This window comes from Triticum dicoccoides, chromosome 3A (assembly GCF_002162155.2).
Source record: "Triticum dicoccoides isolate Atlit2015 ecotype Zavitan chromosome 3A, WEW_v2.0, whole genome shotgun sequence".
Taxonomy (NCBI): domain Eukaryota; kingdom Viridiplantae; phylum Streptophyta; class Magnoliopsida; order Poales; family Poaceae; genus Triticum; species Triticum dicoccoides.
This window is the reverse complement of record NC_041384.1, coordinates 548,843,820-548,861,223: the sequence shown is the minus strand read 5'-3', so window position 1 is coordinate 548,861,223 and position 17,404 is coordinate 548,843,820. Positions and strand designations below refer to the sequence as shown.

The 17,404-nt window shown below is 45.6% G+C and overlaps 1 protein-coding gene across 4 annotated transcripts; it reads left to right on the top strand.

Moving 5' to 3' along the window:
* The first annotated feature begins 9,602 nt into the window (after positions 1-9,602).
* Positions 9,603-16,956, top strand: LOC119269094 (LRR receptor kinase SERK2). Of its 4 annotated transcripts, none has more exons than XM_037550847.1 (12): positions 9,603-10,166; positions 10,604-10,774; positions 10,903-11,035; positions 13,114-13,185; positions 13,439-13,582; positions 13,672-13,743; positions 13,855-13,920; positions 13,997-14,067; positions 14,219-14,359; positions 14,718-15,059; positions 15,703-16,097; positions 16,309-16,956. In XM_037550847.1, the coding sequence occupies exons 2-12, from the start codon at positions 10,708-10,710 to the stop codon at positions 16,621-16,623; spliced, it is 1,818 nt and encodes a 605-aa protein (XP_037406744.1). In that variant the 5' UTR covers positions 9,603-10,166; positions 10,604-10,707; the 3' UTR covers positions 16,624-16,956. The 4 variants fall into 4 exon arrangements, with proteins under 4 accessions (XP_037406744.1, XP_037406745.1, XP_037406743.1 ...); XM_037550848.1 differs by having other exon boundaries at positions 9,603-10,170; positions 10,692-10,774; XM_037550846.1 differs by having other exon boundaries at positions 9,603-10,170; positions 10,608-10,774.
* The last annotated feature ends 448 nt before the right edge of the window (positions 16,957-17,404 follow it).

Genomic DNA, 17,404 nt, shown 5'->3' with positions numbered 1-17,404 from the left:
CGGCCAAGGGGAGGGGGCTTGCCCCCCAAGCAAGGGGGCGCCCCCTTTAGGGTTTCCCCCCGAACCCTAGGCGCATGGGCCCAAGGGGGGATGCGGCCAGCCCATGTAGGGCTGGTTCCCCTTTCCTCTACAGCCCATTAGGCCCTCCGAGAGAGGTGGCCCCTCCCGGTGGACCCCCGGAACCCCTCCGGTGGCCCCGGTACAATACCGATATGCCCCCGAACCTTTCCGGTGATCGTATGAGAACTTCCTACATATAAATCTTCACCTCCGGACCATTCCGGAACTCCTCGTGACGTCCGGGATCTCATCCGGGACTCCTAACAACATTCGGTAATCACATATAAGTCTTCCTAACAACCCTAGCGTCACCAAACCTTAAGTGTGTAGACCCTATGGGTTCGGGAGACATGCATACATGACCGAGATGACTCTCCAGTCAATAACCAATAGCGGGATCTGGATACCCATGTTGGCTCCCACATGCTCCACGATGATCTCATTGGATGGACCACGATGTCGAGGATTCAATCAATCCGTATACAATTCCCTTTGTCAATCGGTACGTTACTTGCCCGAGACTCGATCGTCGGTATCCCAATACCTTGTTCAGTCTCGTTATCGGCAAGTCACTTTACTTGTACCGTAATGCATGATCCCGTGATCAACCACTTGATCACTTTGAGCTCATTATGATGATGCATTACCGAGTGGGCCCAGAGATACCTCTCCGTCATACGGAGTAACAAATCCCAGTCTCGATTTATGCCAACCCAATAGACACTTTCAGAGATACCTGTAATGTACCTTTATAGTCACCCAGTTACGTTGTGACGTTTGGCACAACCAAGGCATTCCTATGGTATCCGGGAGTTGCACAATCTGATGGCCTAAGGAAATAATACTTGACTTCATAAAAGATACATCAAACAAACTACACGATCTTTGAGCTAAGCTTAGGATTGGGTCTTGTCCATCACATCATTCTCCTAATGATGTGATCCCGTTATCAATGACATCTAATGTCCATAGTCAGGAAACCATGACTATCTTTTGATCAACAAGCTAGTCAACTAGAGGCTTACTAGGGACGTGTTGTGGTCTATGTATTCACACATGTATTATGATTTCCGGATAACACAATTATAGCATGAACAATAGACAATTATCATGAACAAAGAAATATAATAATAACCATTTTATTATTGCCTCTAGGGCATATTTCCAACAGTCTCCCACTTGCACTAGAGTCAATATTCTAGTTACATTGTGATGAATCGAACACCCATGCAGTTCTGGTGTTGATCATGTTTTGCTCTAGGGAGAGGTTTAGTCAACGGATCTGCTACATTCAGGTCCGTATGTACTTTACAAATCTCTATGTCTCCATTTTGAACACTTTCACGAATGGAGTTGAAGCAACGCTTGATATGCCTGGTCTTCCTGTGAAACCTGGGCTCCTTGGTCAGGGCAATAGCTCCAGTGTTGTCACATAAGAGAGTCATCGGGCCCGACGCATTGGGTATGACTCCTAGGTCAGTAATGAACTCCTTCACCCAGACTGCTTCTTGTGTTGCCTCCGAGGCTGCCATGTACTCCGCTTCACATGTAGATCCCGCCACAACGCTTTGCTTGCAACTACACCAGCTTACTGCCCCACCATTCAAAATATAGACGTATCCGGTTTGTGACTTAGAGTCATCCAGATCTGTGTCGAAGCTAGCATCGACGTAACCCTTTACGACGAGCTCTTCGTCACCTCCATAAACGAGAAACATTTCCTTAGTCCTTTTCAGGTACTTCAGGATATTCTTAACCGCTGTCCAGTGTTCCATGCCGGGATTACTTTGGTACCTTCCTACCAAACTTACGGCAAGGTTTACATCAGGCCTGGTACACAGCATAGCATACATGATAGACCCTATGGCCGAGGCATAGGGGACGACACTCATCTTTTCTCTATCTTCTGTCGTGGTCGGGCATTGAGCCGTGCTCAATCTCGTACCTTCCAATATAGGCAAGAACCCCTTCTTTGAATGATCCATTTTGAACTTCTTCAATATCTTGTCAAGGTACGTACTCTGTGAAAGACCAATGAGCCGTCTCGATCTATCTCTATAGATCTTGATGCCTAATATATAAGCAGCTTCTCCAAGGTCCTTCATTGAAAAACACTTGTTCAAGTAGGCCTTTATGCTTTCCAAGAATTCTATATCATTTTCCATCAACAGTATGTCATCCACATACAATATGAGAAATGCTACAGAGCTCCCACTCACTTTCTTGTAAATGCAGGCTTCTCCATAAGTTTGCATAAACCCAAACGCTTTGATCATCTCATCAAAATGAATGTTCCAACTCCGAGATGCTTGCACTAGCCCATAAATCAAGCATTGGAGCTTGCACACCTTGTCAGCATTCTTAGGATCGACAAAACCTTCCGGCTGCATCATATACAATTCTTCCTTAAGGAAACCATTAAGGAATGCCGTTTTGACGTCCATTTGCCATATCTCATAATCATAGAATGCGGCAATTGCTAGCATGATTCGGACAGACTTCAGCTTCGCTACGGGTGAGAAAGTCTCATCGTAGTCAACCCCTTGAACTTGTCGATAACCCTTAGCGACAAGCCGAGCTTTATAGATGGTCACATTACCATCCGCGTCTGTCTTCTTCTTAAAGATCCATTTATTTTCTATGGCTCGCCGATCATCGGGCAAGTCAGTCAAAGTCCATACTTCATTTTCATACATGGATCCTATCTCGGATTTCATGGCTTCCAGCCATTTGTCGGAATCCGGGCCCGCCATCGCTTCTTCATAGTTCGAAGGTTCACCGTTGTCTAACAACATGATTTCCAAGACAGGGTTGTCGTACCACTCTGGTGCGGAACGTGTCCTCGTGGACCTACGAAGTTCAGTAGCAACTTGATCTGAAGTTTCATGATCATCATCATCAACTTCCTCTCTAGTCAGTGCAGGCACCTCAGGAACATTTTCTTGAGCTGCGCCACTTACCGGTTCAAGAGTTAATACTTCATCAAGTTCTACTTTCCTCCCACTTATTTCTTTCGAGAGAAACTCTTTCTCTAGAAAGGACCCATTCTTGGCAACAAAGATCTTGCCTTCGGATCTAAGGTAGAAGGTATACCCAATAGTTTCTTTAGGGTATCCTATGAAGACGCATTTTTCCGATTTGGGTTCGAGCTTTTCAGGTTGAAGTTTCTTGACATAAGCATCACATCCCCAAACTTTTAGAAATGATAGCTTAGGTTTCTTCCCAAACCATAATTCATACGGTGTCATCTCAACGGATTTCGATGGAGCCCTATTTAAAGTGAATGCGGCAGTCTCTAAAGCATAACCCCAAAATGACAGCGGTAAATTGGTAAGAGACATCATAGATCGCACCATATCCAATAGAGTGTGATTACGACGTTCGGACACACAATTACGCTGAGGTGTTCCAGGCGGCATGAGTTGTGGAAGTATTCCACATTTTCTTAAGTGTGTGCCAAATTCGTGACTCAAGTATTCTCCCCCACGATCTGATCGCAAGAACTTGATTTTCTTGTCACGTTGATTCTCAACCTCACTCTGAAATTCCTTGAACTTTTCAAAGGTCTCAGACTTGTGTTTCATTAAGTAGACATACCCATATCTACTCAAGTCATCAGTGAGGGTGAGAACATAACGATAGCCACCGCGAGCCTCAACACTCATTGGACCGCGTACATCAGTATGTATGATTTCCAATAAGTTGGTTGCTCGCTCCATTGTTTCTGAGAACGGAGTCTTGGTCATTTTACCCATGAGGCATGGTTCGCACGTGTCAAATGATTCGTAATCAAGAGACTCTAAAAGTCCATCTGCATGGAGCTTCTTCATGCGTTTGACACCTATGTGACCAAGGCGGCAGTGCCACAAGTATGTGGGACTATCATTATCAACCTTACATCTTTTGGTATTCACACTATGAATATGTGTAGCATTACGCTCGAGATTCATTAAGAATAAACCATTCACCATCGGAGCATGACCATAAAACATATCTCTCATATAAATAGAACAACCATTATTCTCGGATTTAAATGAGTAGCTATCTCGAATTAAACGAGATCCTAATACAATGTTCATGCTCAAAGCTGGTACTAAATAACAATTATTGAGGTTTAAAACTAATCCCGTAGGTAAATGTAGAGGCAGCGTGCCGACGGCGATCACATCGACCTTGGAACCATTCCCGACGCGCATCGTCACCTCGTCCTTCGCCAGTCTCCGCTTATTCCGCAGCTCCTGCTTTGAGTTACAAATTTGAGCAACCGCAGCGGTATCAAATACCCAGGAGCTACTACGAGTACTGGTAAGGTACACATCAATTACATGTATATCACATATACCTTTAGTGTTGCCGGCCTTCTTGTCCGCTAAGTATTTGGGGCAGTTTCGCTTCCAGTGACCACTTCCCTTGCAATAAAAACACTCAGTCTCGGGCTTGGGTCCATTCTTTGGCTTCTTCCTGGTAGCTTGCTTGCCGGACACGGCGACTCCCTTGCCGTCCTTCTTGAAGTTCTTCTCACCCTTGCCTTTCTTGAACTTAGTGGTTTTATTCACCATCAACACTTGATGTTCCTTTTTGATTTCCACCTCTGCTGATTTCAGCATTGAATATACCTCAGGAATGGTTTTTTCCACCCCCTGCATATTGAAGTTCATCACAAAGCTCTTGTAGCTCAGTGGAAGCGACTGAAGGATTCTGTCAATGACCGCGTCATCCGGGAGATTAACTCCCAGCTGAGTCAAGCGGTTATGCAACCCAGACATTTTGAGTATGTGTTCACTGACAGAACTATTTTCCTCCATCTTAAAGCTGAAGAACTTGTCGGAGACTTCATATCTCTCGACCCGGGCATGAGATTGGAAAACCATTTTCAGCTCTTTGAACATCTCATATGCTCCGTGTCTCTCAAAACGCTTTTGGAGCCTCGGTTCTAAGCTGTAAAGCATGCCGCACTGAACGAGGGAGTAATCATCAGCACGTGACTGCCAAGCGTTCATAACGTCTTGATTCTCTGGGACAGGTGCGTCACCTAGCGGTGCTTCTAGGACATAATCTTTCTTGGCAGCTATAGACCACTCATCAAGGGTTCATGACCATAAAAGATATTACTCATATAAATAGAACAACCATTATTCTCTGATTTATATGAATAACCGTCTCGCATCAAACAAGATCCAGATATAATGTTCATGCTCAACGTTGGCACCAAACAACAATTATTTAGGTCTAAAACTAATCCCGAAGGTAGATGTAGAGGTAGCGTGCCGACGACGATCACATCGTCCTTAGCCAATCTTCGCTTAATCCGTAGCCCCTGTTTTGAGTTGCTAATATTAGCAATAGAGGCAGTATCAAATACCCAGGCGCTACTGCGAGCATTAGTAAGGTACACATCAATAACATGTATATCAAATATACCTTTCACTTTGCCATCCTTCTTCTCCGCCAAATACTTGGGGCAGTTCCGCTTCCAGTGACCAGTCCCTTTGCAGTAGAAGCACTCAGTCTCAGGCTAAGGTCCATACTTGGGTTTCTTCACTTGAGCAGCAACTGGCTTGCTGTTCTTCTTGAAGTTCCCCTTCTTCCCTTTACCCTTTTTCTTGAAACTTATGGTCTTGTGTTGACCATCAACACTTGATGCTCCTTCTTGATTTCTACCTCCGCAGCCTTTAGCATTGCGAAGAGCTCAGGAATCGTCTTATCTATCCCTTGCATATTATAGTTCATCACGAAACTCTTGTAGCTTGGTGGCAGTGATTGAAGAACTCTGTCAATGACACTATCATCAGGAAGATTAACTCCCAGCTGAGTCAAGTGGTTATGGTACCCAGACATTCTGAGTATATTTTCACTGGCAGAACTATTCTCCTCCATTTTGCAGCTGTAGAACTTATTGGAGACTTCATATCTGTCAATCCGGGCATTTGCTTGAAATATTAACTTCAACTCCTGGAACATCTCATATTCTCCATGACGTTCAAAACGTCATTGAAGTCCCGGTTCTAAGCCGTAAAACATGGCACACTGAACTATCGAGCAGTCATCAGCTTTGCTCTACCAGGTGTTCACATCACCTGGCGTTGCTCCTGCAGCGGGTTTGTTACCTAGCGGTGCTTCCAGGACGTAATGCTTCTGTGCAGCAATGAGGATAATCCTCAAGTTACGGACCCAGTCCGTGTAGTTGCTACCATCATCTTTCAACTTAGCTTTCTCTAGGAACACATTAAAATTCAATGGAACAACAACACGGGCCATCTATCTACAACAACATAGACATGCAAAATACTATCAGGTACTAAGTTCATGATAAATTAAAGTTCAATTAATCAAATTACTTAAGTACCCCCACTTAGATAGACATCCCTCTAGTCATCTAAATGATCACGTGATCCAAATCAACTAAATCATGTCCGATCATCACGTGAGATGGAGTAGTTTTCAATGGTGAACATCACTATGTTAATCATATCTACTATATGATTCACGCTCGACCTTTCGGTCTCAGTGTTCCGAGGCCATATCTGCATATGCTAGGCTCGTCAAGTTTAACCCGAGTATTCTACGTGTGCAAAACTGGCTTGCGCCATTGTATGTGAATGTAGAGCTTATCACACCCGATCATCACGTGATGTCTCGGCACGACGAACTGTAGCAAAGGTGCATACTCAGGGAGAACACTTATACCTTGAAATTTAGTGAGAGATCATCTTATAATGCTACCGCCGAACTAAGCAAAATAAGATGCATAAAGGATAAACATCACATGCAATCAATATAAGTGATATGATATGGCCATCATCATCTTGTGCCTTTGATCTCCATCTCCAAAGCACCGTCATGATCACCATCGTCACCGGCTTGACACCTTGATCTTCATCGAAGCATCGTTGTCATCTCGCCAACTATTGCTTCTACGACTATCGCTACCGCTTAGTGATAAAGTAAAACAATTACATGGAGATTGCATTTCATACAATAAAGCGACAACCATATGGCTCCTGCCAGTTGCCGATAACTGTGTTACAAAACATGATCATCTCATACAATAAAATTTAGCATCATGTCTTGACCATATCACATCACAACATGCCCTGCAAAAACAAGTTAGACGTCCTCCACTTTATTGTTGCAAGTTTTACGTGGCTGCTACGGGCTGAGCAAGAACCGTTCTTACCTACGCATCAAAAACCATAATGCGGTATAGTGATTGCTTTTTGATCTTCAGAAAGAACCTTGTTCATTGAATCCGGTTCAACTAAAGTTGAAGAAACTGACACCCACCAGCCACTTGTGTGCGAAGCACGTCGGTAGAACCAGTCTCGCGTAAGCGTACGCGTAATGTCGGTCTTGGCCGCTTCATCCAACAATACCGCTGAATCAAGAATCAACTAGTGACGGCAAGAAATATGTATATACCCACGCCCACAACTCCTTTGTGTTCTACTCGTGCATATAACATCTACGCATAGACCTGGCTCGGATGCCACTATTGGGGAACACAGTAATTTCATAATTTTCCTACGCAGATGCAAGATCTATCATGGTGATGCATAGCAACGAGAGGGGAAGAGTATTGTCCACGTACCCTCGTAGACCGTAAGTGGAAGCGTGATGATAACGCGGTTGATGTAGTCGTACGTCTTCACGATCCGACCGATCCTAGTACCGAAAGTACGGCACCTCCGCGATCTGCACACGTTCGGCTCGGTGACGTCCCACGATCTGAGTGTCGAGGGAGAGCTTCGTCAGCACGACGGTGTGATGACGGTGATGATGAAGCTACCGGCGCAGGGCTTCACGTAAGCACTACGACGATATGAACGAGGTGGATTATGATGGAGGGGGGCACTGCACACGGCTAAGAGATCAATGATCAACTTGTGTGTTCTAGGGTGCCCCTGCCCCGTATATAAAGGAGCAAGGGGGGAGGCCGGCCGGCCCTTGGGGCGCGCCAGGAGAGGAGGAGTCCTCCTCCTAGTAGGAGTAGGACTCCCCTTTTCCTAGTCCTACTAGGAGGGGAAAGGAAGGAGGAGAGGGAGAAGGAAAGGGGGGCGCCGCCCCCCTTCCCTAGTCCAATTCAGACTAGAGGGGGAGGGGGCGCGCGGCCTGCCCTGGCCGGCCCTCTCTCTCTTCACTAAGGCCCATGTGGCCCATTAGCCCCCCCGGATGGGGGGGGGGGTTCTGATAACCCTCCGGCACTCCGGTTTTCTCCGAAATCACCCAGAGCACTTTCAGTGTCCGAATATAGCCGTCCAATATATCGATCCTCATGTCTCGACCATTTCGAGACTCCTCGTCATGTACGTGATCATATCCGGGACTCCGAACTACCTTCGGTACATCAAAACACATAAACTCATAATACCGATCGTCACCGAACGTTAAGCGTGCGGACCCTACGGGTTCGAGAACTATGTAGACATGACCGAGACTCATCTCCGGTCAATAACCAATAGCGGAACCTGGATGTTCATATTGGTTCCTACATATTCTACGAAGATCTTCATCGGTCAAACCGCACAACAACATACGTTGTTCCCTTTGTCATCGGTCTGTTACTTGCCCGAGATTTGATCGTCGGTTGGGACCTCCAACGAGAGGATTATTTCATGGGAGGCGGCGGGGCCTCGAGTGCCAAATGGGCCGATCTGTGTCTCATGTCCTACTCTTCCTCACCTGTAAACGCACCTTTTCTTCACGGGTCTTATCCTCGCCGGACCTAGACACGACCAACGGCGGTGGGAAACAACAAGAACTTGGAGGATGGGCGCCACCGTAGGTTTAGAGTAAGGTCCAGTTGCTTTTTTAGTGATATGTCATAAATGTAATAAATGTGTTTCGGTTTAGATGAAAATAATTGAATTGCATGTAATTCATCCGGTTTGTTGAAATAAAATGTAAGTGGGTTTGGTTGGATGGCTAGCTTCAAGTCTCTCCCAAGGCGAGCGGTGGCCCCACGCCAAGCGAGGAACATGCGCACAGTGGTGGAGCGGGACAATTCCGGGCCTTGGCCCCACCTTTATAGAGAATTTTTTGCCAGATATGCTTATCCTTTTGGTAATTGCTCTACTAATCCCTCCGACGACTCTAATCACCTTAGCTTTTTTATATGTCATGCACTCATTTGCCCACGCTCCGCGCAAAAGCGTGAACCACGGAACCGTCGGGACGCCAGAGCTGACACCGGAAACTAGCTGGACAGCAGTTCGAAACGTGCATCGAGCCAAAACCAACCATCAAGGCCGAGAAAGCCGTGCCGCTTTCCCACTGACCTCCTTGGCCCGCAAAAACGATCGATGGTACTACTGGGAGAAAACCGATCACCCGTCCGTCCAAGTCTCCAAGTCCAGCCTGCCGCGCCATCGCTGCCCAGTGGACGGACTGAACAGAAAACAGGACACGGGCAGAAAGGCGTGAGCTAACCGGAAAGCGACCTCGCGGAGCGACAGCGCATGGGGCTATCTCTAGCTAGGCGCTCGCGTTCGGTTGCGGGAATCTGCGGCGAGTCACGGAAAGGCACGCGGAGCACCACTGTCTGTCCCGGCGGCATCCGAAGCGAACCCGAGCCCAGCCGCCCCAGCCGCCCGAGCAGAGCGAGCGACCCCAATTCCGTCTTATCTCAAGGGGATCGAAGGGAGGGCGAAAATGGAGAACCCACCAACCCAACCAAGTTGCGCCCCGCCTGCCTGAAATGGATTCACCAGTCGCAGCCGCGGTCCATTTCGGCGTCTGGGGGAGTCAACCGCTCGGGTCGTCCACCCACGCCTCCGCCTCCGCCTCCACCTCCACATCCACCTCCACTCGCGCACTGGCGGCGGCGGCGGTTGCGCAGGCTGACTGCTTCCTTCGGAAGGAATCCTTCCCCAGGTGCGCTGCGGCGGCTGGCCAGGCTGATTGGTAGCCGCCCCTCTCCCCGTGCGTGCGTGTATGCTTGCTAGCCGAGCGAGCGAGCGAGCGAGCGAACGAAGAGAGCGCCTCACTTCCCGGGCGAACGGCCAGAGTCCTTCCCGAGCGTGACAGCTAGGGTTCCTAGCCGCCGCCGGCCCGCCGCCGCGGCGCGCCCAGCCGCTAGTACAGGAGCTACGCCGGCGACCAGTCAGTAGGCAGGTAGCCACAACTCCTTCGTCCTTCCTCCCTCTCCCCTCACCCCCCTGCCCCCTTCCTCTTGCATCGTCTGTTTGTTCAATTTTTGTCCTGATTTCTGTATTGGATGAGCACTTGCTGTAGATTTGATGTTGTGAGAGCATAATTTTGATTATTCCTTGATGAGTACTGGATGCATGATTTTCCAGTGCATGTTCAAGTTTATATGTGACAGGATTTTGCTTGATCAGGTGTTTGTGATAATGCTTCTAGGGGCAAATGTTTACAAATTGTATGTGCAGTACTCGAATTAATGTCTTCAAGGCAAGCGAAGATTGATTTGTACTGGTTTATGTTGTAGCCAACCATCTTCTCTGACGATAGTGTACTTGAAATACCTATGTTTTTGTTTTTCTTTTATCGTGTGCTCCACACTGATCTGATTTTGTTTAACCAGGTAGCCAATGGATTGCTGCTACTATTATTAATCTGTGCATATTTTCTAGCTGGGCAACTTCTCATAAGGAAGTCAATTGGTACTACAGTGACAATAAAGGAAAGATGGGGCTGATCGGCATCATTATGACTTTGACATTTCTGCTCTCGTTTGCAGCGTCTGATCGCCAAGGTCCGCTTGCATGTCTATCATCTGTATAGTCATTCCATCCTTTTGGAGCACATTCACAATCATGGATTAGATTAATTAAGCAACATATATTCTTATGATCAACAATGAAATATCATTTGTTTCCTTAGGTGATGCATTATATGATATGAAGCTGAAGCTGAACGCTACTGGCACACAGCTTACAGACTGGAATCAAAATCAAGTTAACCCTTGCACTTGGAATTCTGTTATTTGTGACAGTAACAATAATGTTGTGCAAGTGTAAGTTGCCATTCTGGATCTCTCGCCACTTTGCTTACTTTGTGTACTGCCAATATTTTCCCATAGATCATGTAGCTAGAAGCTGGGATTATTTCGTTTGCATTCCATATCCATTTCTGGTTAGCTCTTACGATTTGTGCAAACAAGTCCAAGTATTATTTGAGGTGCATCTGCTTTTGAAACAGAGGCAAAAGATTCGCCTCATCCACTAATTAAGAAGAGAAGACAAGGTTTGGAACATAAGAGGAACCAAACTATATATTAATACAAAGCCACTACTCCCGGCAATAAATTACTCAAATGCTTCGACCCCGCGAAAACCCAAAGCTTTGCTAAAGTTTGCCAAAATAATTAGTGGCGGCATAGATTTCTTTCGGAATACTCAAGCATTTCTGTCATTCCAGATGGCTCGATTGGTGAACATTATGAGGGATACCATCGCCTTGCTTCATGTAGCTGTGTTGATCCACCAACTTCCGGTAGAATGATGAGTCGCTTATTGGGAGGGGTCGATGTCTGCGAGTCCTAACCAATCCTTGAGCATCCGCCAAAACCTCAATGTGAATCGATATTTGAAGAAGAGGTGAGCGGCGGACTCATACTCACGCTTGCACAAAGGGCAAAGGCCGCAATTTTTCCAACGGCGCCGCTCCAAGTGGTCGGCCGTCCACACCCTATTTTGGATAGCAAGCCATGCAAAAAAAAAGACCTTTGGGGGAGCCTACACTTTCCGAATGATCTTGTTCATTGGAGTGAGGATAACTCCCAAGAATTAAGCCTTTTATGCCTCCGCCGCCGAAGTATTCCCTGTTAGAAGAGAACTTCCAATGGATGGAGTTGTCAACATCCTAGTTCAAAGGAACTTGAGCAAGATGAGACCAAAGCTCGACGAATTCGGGACGTGGTTCCAAGAAAGACCACGGGGAGTCTTTTGGCTCATGCCAATCACTTTTAAGATGAGCGGGGCGATGTCTTTTGGCTTGTGCCATGCAACCACGGGGAGTCCCACCTTGCACTTCCCGCCCGTCACCTTATTGGTCCTCGACCAAAGAAATGCTCTCTCAACCTTGTTAATACTTTTGAGGATGGGTGGGGGGATGACAAGTGGCGTAAGGTGGCGATCGTTTGTGAGTTGAGGATCGATTTCACGAGCACCCCATGACCAGCCGAAGTGATGTTCATGCCCTCCCGAGGAACGAGCTTCACCGCGATTTTGTCCTCGAGGTGTTGAAAGTCTATCCGCCTGCGCTGCCACACCGAGAGCGGCAGGCCTAGATATCTCAATTGGAAAGAAGTGCGTATGGCAGGCAGCCCCTCTGAGGATGTTCTCCAAGTCCAAGTACCCACACCAGATAGGCACAACCGAGCTCTTGTGGAAGTTTGATTGCAGCCACGTCACCTCACCAAACCCATGTAGAGTACAAGCAAGGTTTTGGATATCTTCCTTTATTGGTGCCATGAAAACAGCTGTCATCCGGGTATAGGGATGTCCTGAAGATGGTGCCACGTCCCCAGATTTTAAGGAGGAGGCAAAGCCTCATGGCCAAGTCGAGAATTTGTTGCAGCGGATCGATGGTAATGACGAAGCAGCGGCGATTACGGATCTCCTTGTCTAAGACCCTGGCCATGCGTAATCGAAGTGCCCGGCACCCAATTGAGAAGGACCCTCGATAAAGAAGTTCCAAGGAGGACGGCAATCCAATCCTGAAATCTGCTAGGGAAGCCCCTCCGCTGAAGAATGTCAACTATATAGTCCCAACGCACCGAGTCAAAAGCCTTCCGGATGTCGAGCTTGAAAAGGAGGGATGGAGTTTTGTTTTGTTAAGATGTTGGGCCAGGTTCCTAACATACATAAAGGTTTCTAACATACTTGTTATGAAACTACTCCAGTATTTTGGTACTACAAGTACTCTATTTCGGTACAGAGGTAGTATGTGACAGACACATATATACCTCCACTTTCTATAAATGCATTGTAACACTTGCTAAGCCTCCATATGGTTCTGTTTACCGTGTTATTCATATTTCTTACTAAGACATTCAGTTTTATCATGAGTTAACCCGATACCCTCCTGCAGAACATTGGCTTCTATGGGGTTCACTGGAGTTCTGTCGCCAAGAATTGGAGACCTCGAGCATTTGAATGTTCTGTAAGTGTACTCGTCTAGAGCAATAGAATATCTTTTAGATGTTAAGTGGTTGTTGTGATAGAATAGCTACTGTATCTTACTCTTTTATTTTGCTGAAAAGACCACTCTATGTCTCTACCTTATGATTCTATAGGAACAGGTGTGAGAAATGCTGACTATATTTCTATGCTTGCTAGATGAAGTGATGGTCGTATTGTGTCATGTGATCACGTTCTCCAACTTTTGTTAATCTTTGTGGTGCATGACATTGCAGGTCCTTACCTGGTAACAAGATTACCGGTACCATACCAGAGCAGCTTGGGAACCTATCTAGTTTGACAAGCTTAGATTTGGAAGAAAATCTGCTGGTTGGAGAAATCCCAGCTTCTCTTGGCCATCTTTCGAAGCTCCAACTCTTGTATGTATCAGAATTGTTACTACTTAATGTCATGAACATCAGTAATTTAACATTCCCTGATTCCCATTCACCTTTTGTTCTGTAACCAGGATACTAAGTCAAAACAGACTAAGTGGAACTGTTCCTGATACACTGGCAACCATCTCAAGCTTGACAGACATGTAAGCAGCAAACTAGTAATATTAATATTCGTGATTTCTGTCCACAAGAGCTTATATCTATTTTTCTTAATCTCCTATCATATACAACTAATTTCTTTCTTATGATGACAGTCGGTTGGCCTACAATAATCTCTCCGGTCCAATACCTGCTCAACTATTTCAAGTTGCACGTTACAAGTAATGGGAGTCATTATAACATTTAATTCTATGTGTGTTAATTAGAAGGTCTAACAAAGGTTCATTTCTTTCACAGCTTTTCTGGCAATAACTTGACTTGTGGAGCAAACTTCGCTCATCCTTGTGCATCAAGTTCGCCTTACCAAGGTAACCAGCCATATTTTCTTTTGTTTTTTCCCTGGGTCATATTTTTCTGTTCTGCATTGTACACTTGTCAGATAGCACAAAACGTAGAGTGTTGATTTGACGTCTGTAAAATGATTTTGAGGCATATGCTAATTTTATCACTCTTTAATAGGTTCATCCCATGGTTCGACAATAGGCATTGTCCTTGGAACAGTTGGTGGAGTGATAGGGCTGCTCATCATAGGGGCTCTATTTATTATCTGTAATGGAAGGAGAAAAGGTCATCTGCGTGAAGTTTTTGTGGATGTATCAGGTAGTGTATATGGCGCTTTGTTTGTCTTCATAGTTTTTTCCCCTGTAGTCTTGTTCATTAGCTTATCGAAACAAAGATGTGGTTTACTGGTTTATGTATGCATACACAGATTTTTTGTTACTGAACCACATGTAACAGTGTTTCTGGCTATATGGAAATAGTTAGTGTCCAGCATCTTTTGCGACTTCTCTGTAGCACCATCTGTGTTTTTGAGGCACAATGTCCAGCTTACAAATTTGAAGTTTTCATGTGTTGCATTGCATTGAACTGACCAATCATATGTAGCTGAATGCATTCCTCGTATGCAGAGGCCGAGATTTTTCTTTCATTTAACTAACAGATCTGATAACTTCCACAGGTGAGGATGACCGAAGAATTGCATTTGGGCAGTTGAAAAGGTTTGCATGGCGAGAATTACAACTCGCTACTGATAACTTCAGTGAGAAAAATGTTCTTGGACAAGGGGGCTTTGGAAAAGTATATAAAGGAGCACTTCCAGATGGCACTAAGATAGCCGTAAAGCGGTTAACTGATTATGAAAGTCCTGGTGGGGAGGCTGCCTTCCTGCGTGAAGTTGAGCTGATTAGTGTTGCAGTTCACCGGAATCTTTTAAGATTGATTGGGTTCTGTACAACACAAACAGAACGTCTACTTGTTTATCCTTTCATGCAGAATCTTAGCGTAGCCTACCGTTTGCGAGGTACTTTCTTTCTTCTTAACCAATCGACCAGCTGATTCATCTCCTGCAATCCTACGGTTGTGCTACTCTATGAAGTTTCTCAGATCCTTCATCAATGTGCTTAAAGATTCTGTAACTGGTCTTGGACCTTCATTTAGGCTTAGTAACTTCAATTCTAATGTACTTCTAAAAATTTAGATAGCTTCCTGTTGGAATCTTTATATTTCATATGCTCATTTTGCTTTACCAATGCAAGATGCCAGCATGCATAGACTTGTTTCTAGTAAGTCGTAAAATGATCTAGACAGTTACTTGGTAGGCAGTATAAATCCTGAGTAAAGAACAGATAGACCAAAATGCAATATCAAATAATCTTCCGAGATATACCATCCAGGTAAGTGATGAAAGAAAGGAAAAAGGGCCAGTCAGTAAAATCCAACATCCAGTGTTTATTAAATGATTATAGTGAGTGAAATGCAATTTGCTTCTACATCCAGAACATGATTTTTCTTAAATGTTTTTCTAGTCTGCTTCGTTTTTGTTGTGGACATTCATTACCTTTCAGTTTACAATGACTAATTCTATTTGTTAGTTTTTCTGTTTTCTTTCCATCTGTATACTTTTCTCTTATGTGCTCCTTGTGTTGAAATGTTGAATGGTGCAGAATTTAAACCTGGGGAACCAATATTAGATTGGAATGCAAGGAAACGAGTGGCTATAGGCACAGCGCGCGGACTGGAGTACCTGCACGAGCACTGCAATCCTAAGATCATACACCGTGATGTCAAGGCCGCGAATGTCTTGCTTGATGAAGGTTTCGAACCAGTTGTCGGCGACTTTGGCTTGGCAAAGTTGGTGGATGTACAGAAGACATCTGTGACCACTCAAGTCCGAGGGACTATGGGTCACATTGCACCAGAATATCTGTCCACAGGGAAGTCATCTGAGAGAACTGATGTTTTCGGCTATGGTATAATGCTTCTTGAAGTGGTCACCGGGCAGCGTGCCATTGACTTTTCACGTCTGGAGGAAGAAGATGACGTGTTGTTACTTGATCATGTAAGTCAACTCCACTTCCCACCCCGTCTAAACTTGATTGATTCAAGCTGCTACTGAGTAAGCTTTGTGTATGAAGAACTCTATGGACAACAACTTAAGAGACTCGCACTTGTTGAACAAAAAGACATGCATTCTGCTACACTAGTTAAGATAAATCCTGAACGCCGAAGCATGTGATCCAAAGCATAATGCTGGTGCCACAAATGTGCAGGTGAAGAAGCTGCAAAGAGAGGGGAATCTAGACGCCATCGTGGACCGAAACCTGAACAACAGCTTCGACAGGCAGGAGGTGGAGATGATGATGCAGATCGCGCTGCTGTGCACCCAGGGGTCGCCTGAGGACCGGCCCTCCATGTCGGAGGTGGTAAGGATGCTGGAAGGGGAAGGCCTGGCGGAGCGGTGGGAGGAGTGGCAGCAGGTGGAGGTGACGAGGAGGGAGGACTACGAGCGGATGCAGCAGCGGTTCGACTGGGGCGAGGACTCCATCTACAACCAGGACGCCATCGAACTGTCCGCCGGCAGATAACCGGCGTCAGACTGCTCACTGTAGGTAATAATGGTCATATTCTTCGTAGAAGAAGTAGTCGGAGTCTTGTATATTGTGATATTGTCGTAAGTCAATGTTGCTGACTGTATATTCGCGCTGCCTCCATGAAACCTTGGTTTTTGTCGCCGGGGGCGTTGGCTCTGGACTGGGCAGGCGAAAAAAGTAGATATGAACGTGCTGTCGCTGGGGCCTGGGGTGGCTTGAAATGAAAGTTGAAACATTTATATACACCATACGCTTGGCGAAGCCGAGCCGTACTGTTGAGTGCAGCACGTGCTTAGTGTATGTAAATCGATTTGTTTTGCATAGCCATTTGCCTACCCTTCATGCGTGGCTCCATATGGAGTTGGTTCTGCTGCCGCGCATCTTGCTTTGCTCCAGGACAGTGCACACCTACGGGCTACAGCAGCACTAATTTTTGTACTGGGTAACCAAGATGATGGGATGCAGCTGTGGCTATCTTTGGTGAGTGTGTTGATATTAGTTCAATCATGGGAAGGGTCAAATTTAAACATTGTTGTTGTTCGGTTAATAAAGCGGCGCATGTGCCTAATTACAGTTTTTAAATAATTTTTCTAGTGTTTGGACAAATGAGCCACGAGATTATCTGGTTATTGTAAGTTCATAGATGATGTATCTTTACCGTGTGATTAATAAAGCTAGCCATGATGCCCTTAAAAAAATCTTGATCACACTACTGCTGGCGGCTAAATTTCGTGTTTTGACCCTTTTTTCAAACCTATTCGAGATCTGACCCTAG

Coding starts and splice junctions, on each gene's coding strand:
- LOC119269094 (XM_037550847.1), top strand. CDS start 10,708: ATGGGGCTGATCGGCATCATTATGACTTTGACATTTCTGCTCTCGTTT. Junction 15,060..15,702: donor CGTAGCCTACCGTTTGCGAG/GTACTTTCTTTC, acceptor TGAATGGTGCAG/AATTTAAACCTGGGGAACCA. Junction 16,098..16,308: donor ACGTGTTGTTACTTGATCAT/GTAAGTCAACTC, acceptor ACAAATGTGCAG/GTGAAGAAGCTGCAAAGAGA.